Source organism: Gadus macrocephalus, chromosome 21 (assembly GCF_031168955.1).
Source record: "Gadus macrocephalus chromosome 21, ASM3116895v1".
Classification (NCBI taxonomy): Eukaryota; Metazoa; Chordata; class Actinopteri; order Gadiformes; family Gadidae; genus Gadus; species Gadus macrocephalus.
In genome coordinates this window covers 9004701-9017024 of record NC_082402.1, presented here as the reverse complement: position 1 = coordinate 9017024, position 12324 = coordinate 9004701, and the positions used below count along the sequence as shown (strand labels likewise).

Sequence of the window (12324 nt, the reverse complement as noted above, 5' to 3'; positions counted from 1 at the left end):
ACCTATAACATAGCGTTCTACTTCTGTTCAGTAATAACGGTTACTTTTCTTCCAAATGTATGGACGGACCCTTTCACACGTCAGATACAAGTTAATCGTCAACATATATTTCGATTGAATACAAACTGCAAAATAGATCATATGTTTGTGTTCTGTTAGAATAAAAATTTCGAAGAAACAGTCAACAAATCAATTCCAATACTACAAGAAAAAAATATCCCATTTGTTGCAACCTTCACTTGTTGACGCCTTCATTTACGACTCACACCAATGACAGGTCGGCATATGTTCCAAATATGGTCTGACATTTTCTTATGCCCGCCTTCTTTGTCGATTCGACCAATGAAAACTCACGGAACCCATTCCCGGCTGCCGGGGATACAAAATCCAGAACAACAGTGACAGTATTATCGATTAATACCCTCCAAAGATTAATCCCTGAGATGAGGCACTAAGGGATTTTAATCATAGATGCAGACGTGTTTTTATTTTAGAGAAACAGTTGACACGACAGGTGCCATATAGGCTGCCGTTGAACAGGAATGCGTTACGGGGCTCAATTTTCTGGACGGCGGCGATGGGAGTCGACGACCCCCGCAGGGTAGGAAAAGACCAAGGAGTAAAGATTAGGAAGGTAGAAGTTACAACTGCGTGAGGGAAACGGACTTAACGAAGGCTGTGTGCAACTTCGCCTGCTTCGAGTGCCTTTAAAATCTGACGTTTTTCAGAATTTCACCGTAGGTAATCAGTAAGAAACGCGTAAACGGTGGGATTGTCCCAACAAAAGCAAATTTGCTGCATTGCCAGCAACATTGCTCGTATTAACCACCTGGTCCCTTGTGTAACTTGATAATGTGAAATGCGGTTTCTTACTTTTAAATGTAGCCTATTGATGTTATTGCCAAGGGAAACCGTTGATTTGGAGTATATCAACATGTACCAGGAATACAACGGACAGACAATGAGGATTTTTTAACCCCGCCGGCGGTCTACTACTGTCACTTGTGTTGCGCTTGGGAGCGATGACCGGGCCGAATTCCCCCAGCCGGTCCGGCACGTCGCCGGTCAAGCTGAGCAGGCACGGTCGGTCCAAGAGCACCAGCTCCCACTGCCTCCTTCGCTACGGTACCGGCGGCGGGGAGCAGTCGTCCGCGTCCCCGGCAAGCAACAGCCCCCGGTCGCCAGGTGAGGAGGAAGAGAAGGACGGCGGGGTGCTCTTCTACGTGAACCGGACCGGGTTCCCTATCGAGACCCTCACCTGGGAGCGCATGTGGACGCACGTCGCTAACGTGCATCCCGAGGGCCAGGAGATGGTGGACAGGATTCGTAACGCTGCATATCCTCCTAAAGTAAGCGGGCTGATTACTGGTAGATCCTACTATATCAATTTAAGTGGCAGGTGATGAATATCATGTTAAATAGCGTTTCTCCTGCGTAATAACGCACGGCAGACCGACAGACCAACAGCAGCTACCTCTACAGTGCTGAAAGTATGCGTGCATCCAATAATTATTATTAAAATAGACAACGCCTACTTAGACTACTTTTTACTCATATTAGCCTACTACCCCTTCAATGTAGTCTACGTCCGATAAGACCGACTGTTAAAGATGTATTTAAAATGTCTATTTGTGATTTTACTTTTTTGTGAGAGTTCACCATGGTTGTGGTGGTGGGGTGGGTGGGTTTGGAATAGGGTCGTTTGGTCGCGTGTTTTTTCATTGTTGACTGACAAGACAATAGCAGGATGGATGAGTGTGTGGCAGCTCAAGTTTCATTCAGTTGGCCGAGTAAAGCTGCGTTTTTTGCAGAGGTGTGTGTGTGTGTGTGTGTGTGTGTGTGTGTGTGTGTGTGTGTGTGTGTGTGTGTGTGTGTGTGTGTGTGTGTGTGTGTGTGTGTGTGTGTGTGTGTGTGTGTGTGTGTGTGGTTGTGCACCAGAAGGAGATGGTGGTTTCACTGGGCAGCTACCAGAAGCAACACCAGTACAAGACTGTGGTTTTATTGGGCAGCTCCCAGTGTCCACCAATAGTACCTACTGGGAAGCGGAGGGGGACAGGTTAGGAACACCACCAGTCATGAGATTAATAGCATTGTTGACCGCCCCTCTCTCCTTTAGCCACGTTTGACAGTTCTTTCCAAATTAAAGCCATGTTTCTCTCTTTCCATGTAAACATAGAACGCCTCTAATGGCTAACAGTTTGTGAATGCTGCCGGGCCCAAATGCAGATATGTAACCTGATAACTGTGTGTGTGAGTGTATGCGTGTGTGGTGTCAGCGTTGCGCAGTTCCCGTGGCTACAGCAGGTGAAACACTGGCCCGGGTGTTAAGCTAACTTTAAAGGATTAGAAAGGTGCAGGTTAAGTTAGACAGGAGAATGGGAGAGAGAGCCCGAGAGAGAGAGAGAGAGAGAGTGTAACTGGCACCTTTTGAGGTTAATATATATATATTACATTGATATAACACATGTTTTTACTGATAATAAAAGGACACATGTACGCAGCATGTATAATAATAATTGCGAAATAATGTTCAAGGGACATCACATTTCTGAATTGTTAAAGTATTGTAAGGGCTTAGACTTGGAGAAAGAAAAACCTGTGGTAGTCTGTGACGCTTATGGAAAATGCATTAAGTCACCACTACACAAACCTCACAAACACACGTACTGTGGCAGCCAGTCCTGTCGTGATTGGCTAAATGTTGAGGTGGTTAAACAAACGCTGGCCTCGCGTGGCCCCCTCCCACCGTGCCCTTGTTAGCAGTCTATAAAGGTTGGCACCGTCACCAATTAATCCCCCCTAATGGTGGATAATCTGTAGATAGCAACAGTTGCCTCGCGCGGGGGCCTCAATGGGGAACAAACACACACACGCGCACACACACACACAAACACACACACGTAGAAGCAGAATGAGAACTGGTGGCATCTAGTTCGGCTAACCCTGCTGACCCTGGCCAAGACTAGCTGGGTGTCAGAGAATTATTTTTTTACACCAGTCGCCTGCTAGCATAGTTCATTAGCACGCTATTGAGTCAGCCTGACATGTGAAACAGAATCAAGTATCTAAACATGCCAACATGTTAACTATGCTAACATCTTCTACCTTCATAGAGAGAAGTCCGCTTTCCAGGACTATTTTTCAAAGACTGCGATAGGCCTCAGTGAATGCAATCGTATATTTGAATCACAGACTAGGATGCGTGCAATCGGTAATCCAGCCATAGGACCCTAACCCTGGTGTTGGAGGGACTGGAGCTACTGGTTCTCTGGGTAGACCGGATGATGAACCTTACGTTATCTGACCCATATCATTGTGATTGGTCAGGAGGATTTCTTCCTGAATCATTGACGATAGCGTGGGTGTTTGAATCTCTTAAGCTGTAGCGCTGTGCCGGAGAGGTTTTCTGTGTGTTGGAGTGCAGGGAGAATCTCTTAAATGGCAATCTTCCTGTCTAAAAGAATCACTGAGGCCCCATATGACACAATATGCAGAATATCTAAACACGCTAAAAAGCATGAAAACCAGCCACACTGCCCAGCATGCTGAATGAATTCCCTCACATGCTGCGTTCTCTTACATTCTAGAACACACACAGGTGTGCACGAGGTGTCTGGGACCTTCTTTTCGTGTAGTGGTAATTTGTGGTGCGATTTGTTTCTTCCGATCAATATTATTGATTGTCTAATGAACAAGGTAAACAACAGGACTTATCTTGACCAATGGCTGGCTGAGAGTGACGGACACCTCCTTGTGTTAGAAAAATGAGCTGTCGAGACACAAGAACCATGAAGTCATACAAATAGTATGCCCTAGGATATCCTTTTAAGAGATAGTAAGAAACATGATGTGTGTGTGTGTGTGTGTGTGTGTGTGTGTGTGTGTGTGTGTGTGTGTGTGTGTGTGTGTGTGTGTGTGTGTGTGTGTGTGTGTGTGTGTGTGTGTGTGTGTGTGTGTGTGTCACTATCATTTATAAAGACATAAAAACAAGACTTGCGTTTATATATCCAAAACACCAATCAAAACCGACAACAAATGAAAACGGCTTGTGTTTTGTCCAATATCCCCCCTGGCCGGGGCTGTTAGCCTACCTAACATGCTAGCATACACCCAACATGAGCTTGCTCACTCAAACCCAGTTAAACATGGACACCCGGAGCCCCTCCAACCAGGAGAGACCAGCAACTGTTAGAGCCCAGGGGGAGATATCACAAGCTGGGCATCAGGTTCCTGCTAAAGCCCCCGGCTCCCCACAGGCCTCACCGGGACAGCTGGTGACCAGAGAGAGAGAGGATATGAGAGGAGGTGGGGTAGGAATGGAGTTGGGCTGTTATAAAATAGATTGAGAGATAATGGGATACCTACTCGAAGAAGGACAGGAAGGTTGGACTTTTGTTGTGAAAATATATCCATGTCTATTACCAAGTCCATTAATTATTTAAAGAGTCCGTCCCTCTGCAGATCTCTATCAACGTGTGTGCCTGTTTCTGATTGGCTCGTCATCTCATGATTTGGCCATAAGGAGGAAGAAAACATTTAGACAGTTAGTGTTTACAAGCGGACGTTGGCCGAGCTGTGGGCCAGGTTGGCAGATGTGTAGGGCTTGTACATTCAAATGCATCATGGGATTTTTTGTTTCTTATTCTCCGCCATATTCCAATGCTCTTATGCTAGAGAGAGAGAGAGAGAGAGAGAGAGAGAGAGAGAGAGAGAGAGAGAGAGAGAGAGAGAGAGAGAGAGAGAGAGAGAGAGAGAGAGAGAGAGAGAGAGAGAGAGAGAGAGAGAGAGAGAGAGAGAGAGAGAGAGACTAGTGTAACTAGTGTGCCAAATCCTTTGACCTCTGTTCACCTTTGTTCATCTGCACCTCCGAAGATAGAGGGAGTAATGAGATAGAAAGAAAGAGAATAGACTAAAGATTAAAGAGATCAGGATCTCTCCCCTGCCTGACCCATCAGAAATCAGGTGTGTGCGGTGTCTCTGTGTGTGGGCGTGTGTGTATGCATGTGTGTGTACATGCTTGTGTTTGTGTTTTCTCTCTTTTTGTGTGTGGTTGTGTCTGTGCATGTGTGTGTTTGCATCAGTGGATGTGTCTGTTGGAACAACTGAATCAGGTCTCCAACTCAAACCCACATCTCTCTGGAGACGGCTGAGATCACTGTGAAGATTCCTCATTTATTACACATAGCTTACACAGACATGTGGACTGTCTGCTACACATGAGCCTCTGTTAACACCAAAACTACCGGCTCTTTATATTCCTATATGAATACATTGATACAGATCAATTACATTATTCTGTTAATCCCAGATCCCTGTTCAATCCAAGCCCAGTGTGAATACTAATCCAGGCATTGAGACAAATGGAAACCTGTCAAACACTCAACGCACATATTCACACACATTTAAGCACATTCACACTCACAAGTGATTTTTTATACAGAAGTAATTTCAAAGAAATGCATATCACTGGAAAATACACAAACAAATATATCGCAAGTGTGGTCAACTCACTACACACACACAGGCACGTTGATCTATCAGCGGTATAATCATTGTGTGTGTAGTCCCTCTGGTCAACAGACAGGAATTGTCGGTTGGTGAATGGGCCTGAGTCACTTGTTGTTTTTCTTTCCCAAAACTTCCCGAGGTTAGGATACATTTTATGATACCACTGATTTCCTCTCTAACCCGCCTATGACTAGTTTTCAATTGAACTTTTTAAAGTTTATTTTTAGATTTTTTTTTTTTAAAAGTTTGCATAGTTGAAGCCGAAATACAGCGTAAAGATCCGATCCGTTACTTCTACATAACCTCATGCCAGCCCATGAAAAAGTCCCACGTCTTAAAACCTCAGGTTAGGGAAAAGCTCAAGTCAGCGTTTTTCGAATATTTTAATTAGGGGCCCGACCGATTTATCGGCCTGCCGATTTAATCGGCCGATTATAGCCTTTTTGAAAATAATCGGCATCGGCCAAAAAGACGCAGATTACAACAGATTATTATTTTTTATTTTTTTTAGAAATGTTATTGCGATTAGTATCCTGCAGATTGCGCTCCTACTCGCCTTGCTAACTAACAACTTTAGCTGAGTAAAAAAGAGGAGATTGAATTTTACCATACAACATGAAAGCACGCTCGCTCAGGCAGCTGCGCGCTCACCTCACCAATGTACACAAGACGCGTTGTTTGAGCATGTTGTGCCTGTTTTTCTTTAGGTCCCAGGCCATGTTAATTTGTTATACTGTAGACCGGGGGTCGGCAATAGGCGGACCGCGGTCCGGGTCCGGACCCCAACTGACGTCCTCTCCGGACCGAGACACAATTGCAACAATAATATTAATAATGCGATTTTTTTTTTTATATACCGTATTGGTCCGAATATAAGACGGCCTTTTTTTCCAATCGAAATAGGTCCGAAAAAGTCGGGTCGTCTTATATTCGGGGTCTAGTATTCAGAGCGCAGTTTCTCTTCTTCGCCTCTCCCTTTAAAAGTCAATACACATTCGCGGCCGCAGGTTGCGCCAGAAATTGGTTCCGGGAAGAAGTAGTCCAGCGTCCTTAACAACCAGACCGTTACCGGTGTTTAAAGACAGGCTGACCATTAGAGACAAGTGGCTCAAAAGTGGGTCAGGTCAATCAACAACAGCGGAGGAGCTATGATGCCAATTTTAAAATAATGGTCGTCAATAAGGCAGAGTCAAGTAACAACTGCCAAGCTGCCAAGATGTTTGGGGTCACGGAGTGTAACGTAAGAAGATGGCGAGCACCAAAATAACGTCTCAAAGACGTCAACAGTCAGCGCAAATCCTACCGTGGTCCTCATAGTGGCCGATTCAGTGAGGTTGACCGGAGAGTTTTTGAAAACGTCAGAGAAAAACGCGCTTTGGGCGGAGCCGGTGGAAGGCGAGCAGCTGGGGAGCGATGACAGCGAGAGCAAACACAGCGGGGCAGAGGACGTGTGTGAGCGATTAGACAGAGATCGGAGGAGAAGTTTTGGCTTAATTTTGGTTAAGTTTAGTTAAATATGTGGCCTGTATTTTTCTATGTTATTTAAAAATGTTCCCAATGTTGCTTGATATTAATTTTGAATCATACTGTACATATTTTGCCTTGAAAGTGCCGTGGCCTTTACTGGCATTATTATATTGTCATTGATATAACAAGTGTTTAATTCACTGTTCTTTGTTCTGCAAATCTGTCTGCAAATCTGTTTGTGTTGAAAAACGGGGGGTCGTCTTATAATCAGGGTCGTCTTATATTCGGACCAATACGGGTAATATATAATTTTGACAAAGAGATTTTAACAACTAATGTTTGGGTGACTTTTATAAACCCGTTAAATACATTAAATTAACTATAACTTTATGGTAGGCTATGTTTTTTGCTTAAACCTTATAATGCCAGTAGCCAATCAGATGATAGCCTGCCCTACGAGCTGTGCGACTGGTGCACGCAAGCGCGGCAAAATTGACAGAAGAAAAGAGTGCCTTCAGTTGAGAGAGAAAGCTTCATTGCAGTTGAAGAGAAAGGTAGATTGTGAGAACAGAGCTTTTAAAGAGGAGTGTTTCATTCTGCCTGCATGCAGCTCTAAGCATGTGTGCCTGATCTTCTCCGAGACGGTGGGCGGATAGTCAGTTGTTGACCAAACAGACACTGATACTACTAGCGCCTTAAGTACTTATATTGGCTAAATATGCCTCTGAATCATAATGCACACCTTGACTGTTGGTACGTAAAACACATGCAGTCCTATATCAGTGAAAACAACGGTCATAAAAAATGTGTGATAGACCCCCGGACCCAAGCTTGAGGAATTTTTTTGAAACTGGACCATTAGGATTTTAATTACCTACCCCTGCTGTAGACTCTAACGGTGAGACCATACTGCTCAGCACGCACGTGGTTAGTCACTGCTCACGAGCGCAGCACCTTGGGAGTTAGTTATTTATTTTACATTTTACATTACACTCATTTTTGACTGTAAATGTATTCTAAAACACTCAAAGGTTCTGCATTCAATTCACATATTCGTCAAAAGTGTTTAAAGTATATTTAAGGTATCAAAAACTACGTTTTATATGTTTTTTTGTTTTTTTTTTTTTGTTTGTTTTTTTAATCGGCCGATTAAATCGTAATCGTAATTTTTCTCTGAAAATAATCGGCATCGGCACTCAAAAATCAATATCGGTCGGGCCCTAATTTTAATTGATAGTGCAGTTTAGTGGATGTGTTTTGTTTGTTAGAACGGCAGTTTGAACTACATTTGTGCTTGAGTGATGGCCGATACAGTTTTCAAGGTGCAGTTTTACAGATCGATAATCCTGTTATCCCTTCCTCCTTGACAGAGCAGGAGTCGGGTACTCTCAGCCGCAGTGCATCATGGGATATTGCGAGAGATGGCGACCACTAGGCATCGCCACCAACCACTGAGTTAAATGCAAACAACATGTTCAAAACCCTGACTCTCAACTCACCATCTGTTCTTATCCTCTCCCTCTTCTTTCCCTCTTTGCATTCTCTGTCTCTGTCTCTCTGTCTCTCTCTCTCTGTCTGTCTGTCTGTCTGTCTCTCTCTCTCTGCCTCTCTCTCTCTCTCTCTCTCTCTCTCTCTCTCTCTCTCTCTCTCTCTCTCTCTCTCTCTCTCTCTCTCTCTCTCTCTCTCTCTCTCTCTCTCTCTCTCTCTCTCTCTCTCTCTCTCTCTCTCTCTCTCTCTCTCTGCAGCATACTGTGCCCTCTCTACCAAACTTCAGGCCGTCTATGTCCGTCCCAGACTGGCTGCTCTCCGTCCAGAATTACATGAAGACCCTGCAGTATCCTCGACACGTGCACGTACACACACATACGCACGCATGCATCACACACACAATCACACATGCACAAACCCATTCAGACATGCACACACACAATGCCGAAAGAATTGGATGGATAAACATCCATGCACACACACACATATGCATACACGAATACTAACATACACACACACACACACACACACACACACACACACACACACACACACACACACACACACACACACACAAGTCACGGTTATGAGACGAAAGTTGAAGGGAGGTCTTTGTCAAAGGGAATCTAAAGTATTACACACACACATTGTTCTTATCATGGGGAGGGAAGCTGTCAGTTGAAGTTAATACTTGTCTGACTCTAACAGTAGGGGAAGCCACTGCAGACCCGGAGAGGGTTATGGTCAGAGGTTATTGCGGTCTGGCCTGAGAAAAGGGACACGATTGTCAACGTCGAATTATAAAAAAAATGCCTGTATCGTCTGCCTGCCTGAAGTGATGGACAGGAAAGACACAGACAGACAATAGATGGATGCACAAATTGAGACACAGACTGACGTGGCAAACACACAACAGCCACTAACAGCCTGCATAGATACAGGCACATAGATATAAGCTAATCTGATGATCTATCCAGATGATATTGGCTGATCTTGTCCCTAACAGCCTGCGTAGATACAACCACACGGGAACCCAGTTCTTTGAGATCAAGAAGAGTCGACCGCTCTGTGGGTAAGTGGAACCGAAACACACATTCATCCACACACCGCCCGCCCCTAACACAGTCAGCCAGGACACTCAGAGTGGTCCACTTATGTATTAGTCATACCGATGGTTACTGTGCGGGGTAAACAGGAGGGGGGTGGTCTGAAATGGTGCGTTTGCTGTTTTTGTGCCAAGGTGGGAAGTTATTATGGGAGACACCTAGAGAGACTACTTATAGATAGACAGTTATTTCTGATGGGAAGGGACAACTTGTGTATTAAAAATATAACATCAGTCACTTAAGGTTTCATTTTCTAGATTTTTTTTGTTAATAGTGGAATACTTAGGTCATTTTCTACCTTGTCTTTCTCTCTCTCTCTCTCTCTCTCTCTCTCTCTCTCTCTCTCTCTCTCTCTCTCTCTCTCTCTCTACCTCTACCTCTACCCCTCTTTCCCCTACAGGTTGATGGAGACAGCGAGGGAGATGATCAGAGAGTCTCTGCCAATCAAATGCCTGGAAGCCGTCATCCTGGGCATGTATCCTTTACCAGCAACCTGAATATATAAAAAAATATAGTTTATATATTAAACCCCCTGCCCATGGATACACCCCTGGTATTGGCACTTGGCCATACTCACACACACACACACACACACACACACACACACACACACACACACACACACACACACACACACACACACACACACACACACACACACACACACACACACACACACACACACACACACACACACACACATACTCACACACACACACACACACACACAATTTCTCTCTCTCTCTGTCTCTCTCTCTCTGTCTCTCTCTCTCTCTCTCTCTCTCTCTCTCTCTCTCTCTCTCTCTCTCACAACAACAAACGCCCACAGTGTATGCCTGCACACACACACGGATGTATACACACTCTGTCTCTCTCGCTCTCTCTCTCTCTCTCTCTCTCTGCCTTGCTCTCTCTATCTCTCTGTCCATCAATCTCTCTCTCTCTTTCCATCTCCCTCTCTTTCTCTATCTCCCTCTCTCGCTCGGCCTTGCTGTCTCTCTCTCTGTCTCTGTCCATCTCCCTCGATCCCTCGTCCTCTCTCTGACTCTATCTGTCTCTCCCTCTAGTTTGGAGGCCAGAAGGCTAGTTTGTGATCTGCGGGTGAAATCAATGAGACATTTTGCTCAAATGGTTCTTCTCCAGCTCCGACAGAATCTCGTTGCTTGGCAACAAGCCCGCTCCAAACTTAACCCCCCGCACCCCGCCCCATCCTTCAGGGCTTGATTTCAATCTCTGAGGCTGATGGTCGTTGTAACATGAGTATAGTCCTAATATTTAATTTCTCCTTAGTCCTAAAATACCCTCGAGTTGGTGTACTACTACATCAGCACCACACGTAGTTTATGTGTTATTTTGTTTGTGGTTCTCTCTGCTGCTATGGTGTCAGAAATATGATCAGTAAATGGTATTGGAGGTATTGGATATCACAATATACTGAGACAATTTGCAAGATCATTTTTTATACATTTAGTGTTGGGAAGCTATTGTGGCAACTCATCATTTCCATACTTAATATTGTCGTCCCCAGATAAAAGTTATGTGGTTCTATTATTATGTATTTTATTTAAAGTTGTGTTTGGATGAGATTTAGTTTCACTGCCTTAACACTTAATGTGTGAATTTACACCACACCTGATAAAGGTGTGGATCTTTGCGTAATTGATTAATTAGCATTTAAAGAGCATGATTTTTTTGATTAATTTACTTGAACGAGAGTGAGGGACCTGTGTGAAGAAAAGAAAAAAAGCGAGAATCTGGTGTGGAGAAACAGATAAACGTTAAATCAACAAAGCTGGCTAGCCTGGAGCAGCCTTTCAATCATTAAACCTTCAGCCCTTTCTTGGTGTTTCCCTGGCTTTGCCTGTGGGTTGGATTAGTGTCCGTCTGTACCAGGATTCACTCATTCATTCCCGCTTCCCGCCCCTCTGAGAGGGTAACACAAATCGAAGGCTATTTAATTATCACCGGAGCGGAGGTGATTGTTTTCGATGGTCGAGGACTGAGAGAAGGAACAGAGCTTCTGTACGTCGAGTAGATCCCGGTTGAATGCCTGTGTCTGTCTGTCTGTCTGTCTGTCTGTGTGCCAGTGTGCACAGGAAGTGTCACCTTTTCCCAGGTGCCCAGGATCTGGCTGACGAAAAAGATGATCAGCCAGGCCCCAGCGAGAATTGAACTCGCGACCCCTGGTTTACAAGACCAGTGCTCTAACCACTGAGCTATAGGGCCCTTGCTTGTAAAGGAGGTGGAGATACTTTACTTTAAATAGCCCAAACACTCAGTGGGGGACCACACCCTGACTGAATACATTCCAGTGAGTCACCAGCTTCACACCTCAGTATAACATGGCTCTAAACCACATAGTAAACACTGATGGAATTTTTGAATAATTAAAATTGCATAATCATTATAACCACATCTTCTCCCGGCTCAGGCTGTGAGGATGAGGCTGGTTGTTTCCCACTTCCCCCCCCACCCCCACCACCACTTGCCACCGTATGTCTCAAGATATATTACCGCCTGAGGAGAATTTACGGTGCATAGCGACACATTCTGCGTTAGCGTTGCAGCCTTCTCACACTGGCTGTCTCGTGTCAGATGCTCGTTTGGTTCAGTGTAAGAAACCCCTCGACACCCAGTGACAGTTAATTAAAACTGGTACAAAGGGAATGATTAAGAGATAACACACATTTCACCGAACCACAAAGAGAAGGAGTACAACTTGATATCCATTTATTCCTTTCTTGGCATAGCATTG

The 12324-nt window shown here is 44.6% G+C and overlaps 1 protein-coding gene and 1 non-coding gene across 2 annotated transcripts in view; one reads left to right on the top strand and one right to left on the bottom strand.

The window, feature by feature from the left end:
• Window positions 1-328: 328 nt before the first annotated feature.
• vash2 (vasohibin 2) overlaps window positions 329-12324 on the top strand; it is a 24441-nt gene continuing 12445 nt past the window's right edge. Inside the window, exons 1-4 of the mRNA XM_060041159.1 lie at window positions 329-1349; window positions 8721-8809; window positions 9479-9535; window positions 9970-10044. Coding sequence (XP_059897142.1) covers window positions 1023-1349; window positions 8721-8809; window positions 9479-9535; window positions 9970-10044 — 548 coding nt within the window. The 5' untranslated portion in view covers window positions 329-1022. The remainder of the gene's footprint in view (window positions 1350-8720; window positions 8810-9478; window positions 9536-9969; window positions 10045-12324) is intronic.
• On the bottom strand, window positions 11723-11795 carry trnat-ugu (transfer RNA threonine (anticodon UGU)). Its single transcript has one exon. It is a non-coding gene; the product is annotated as a tRNA-Thr (tRNA).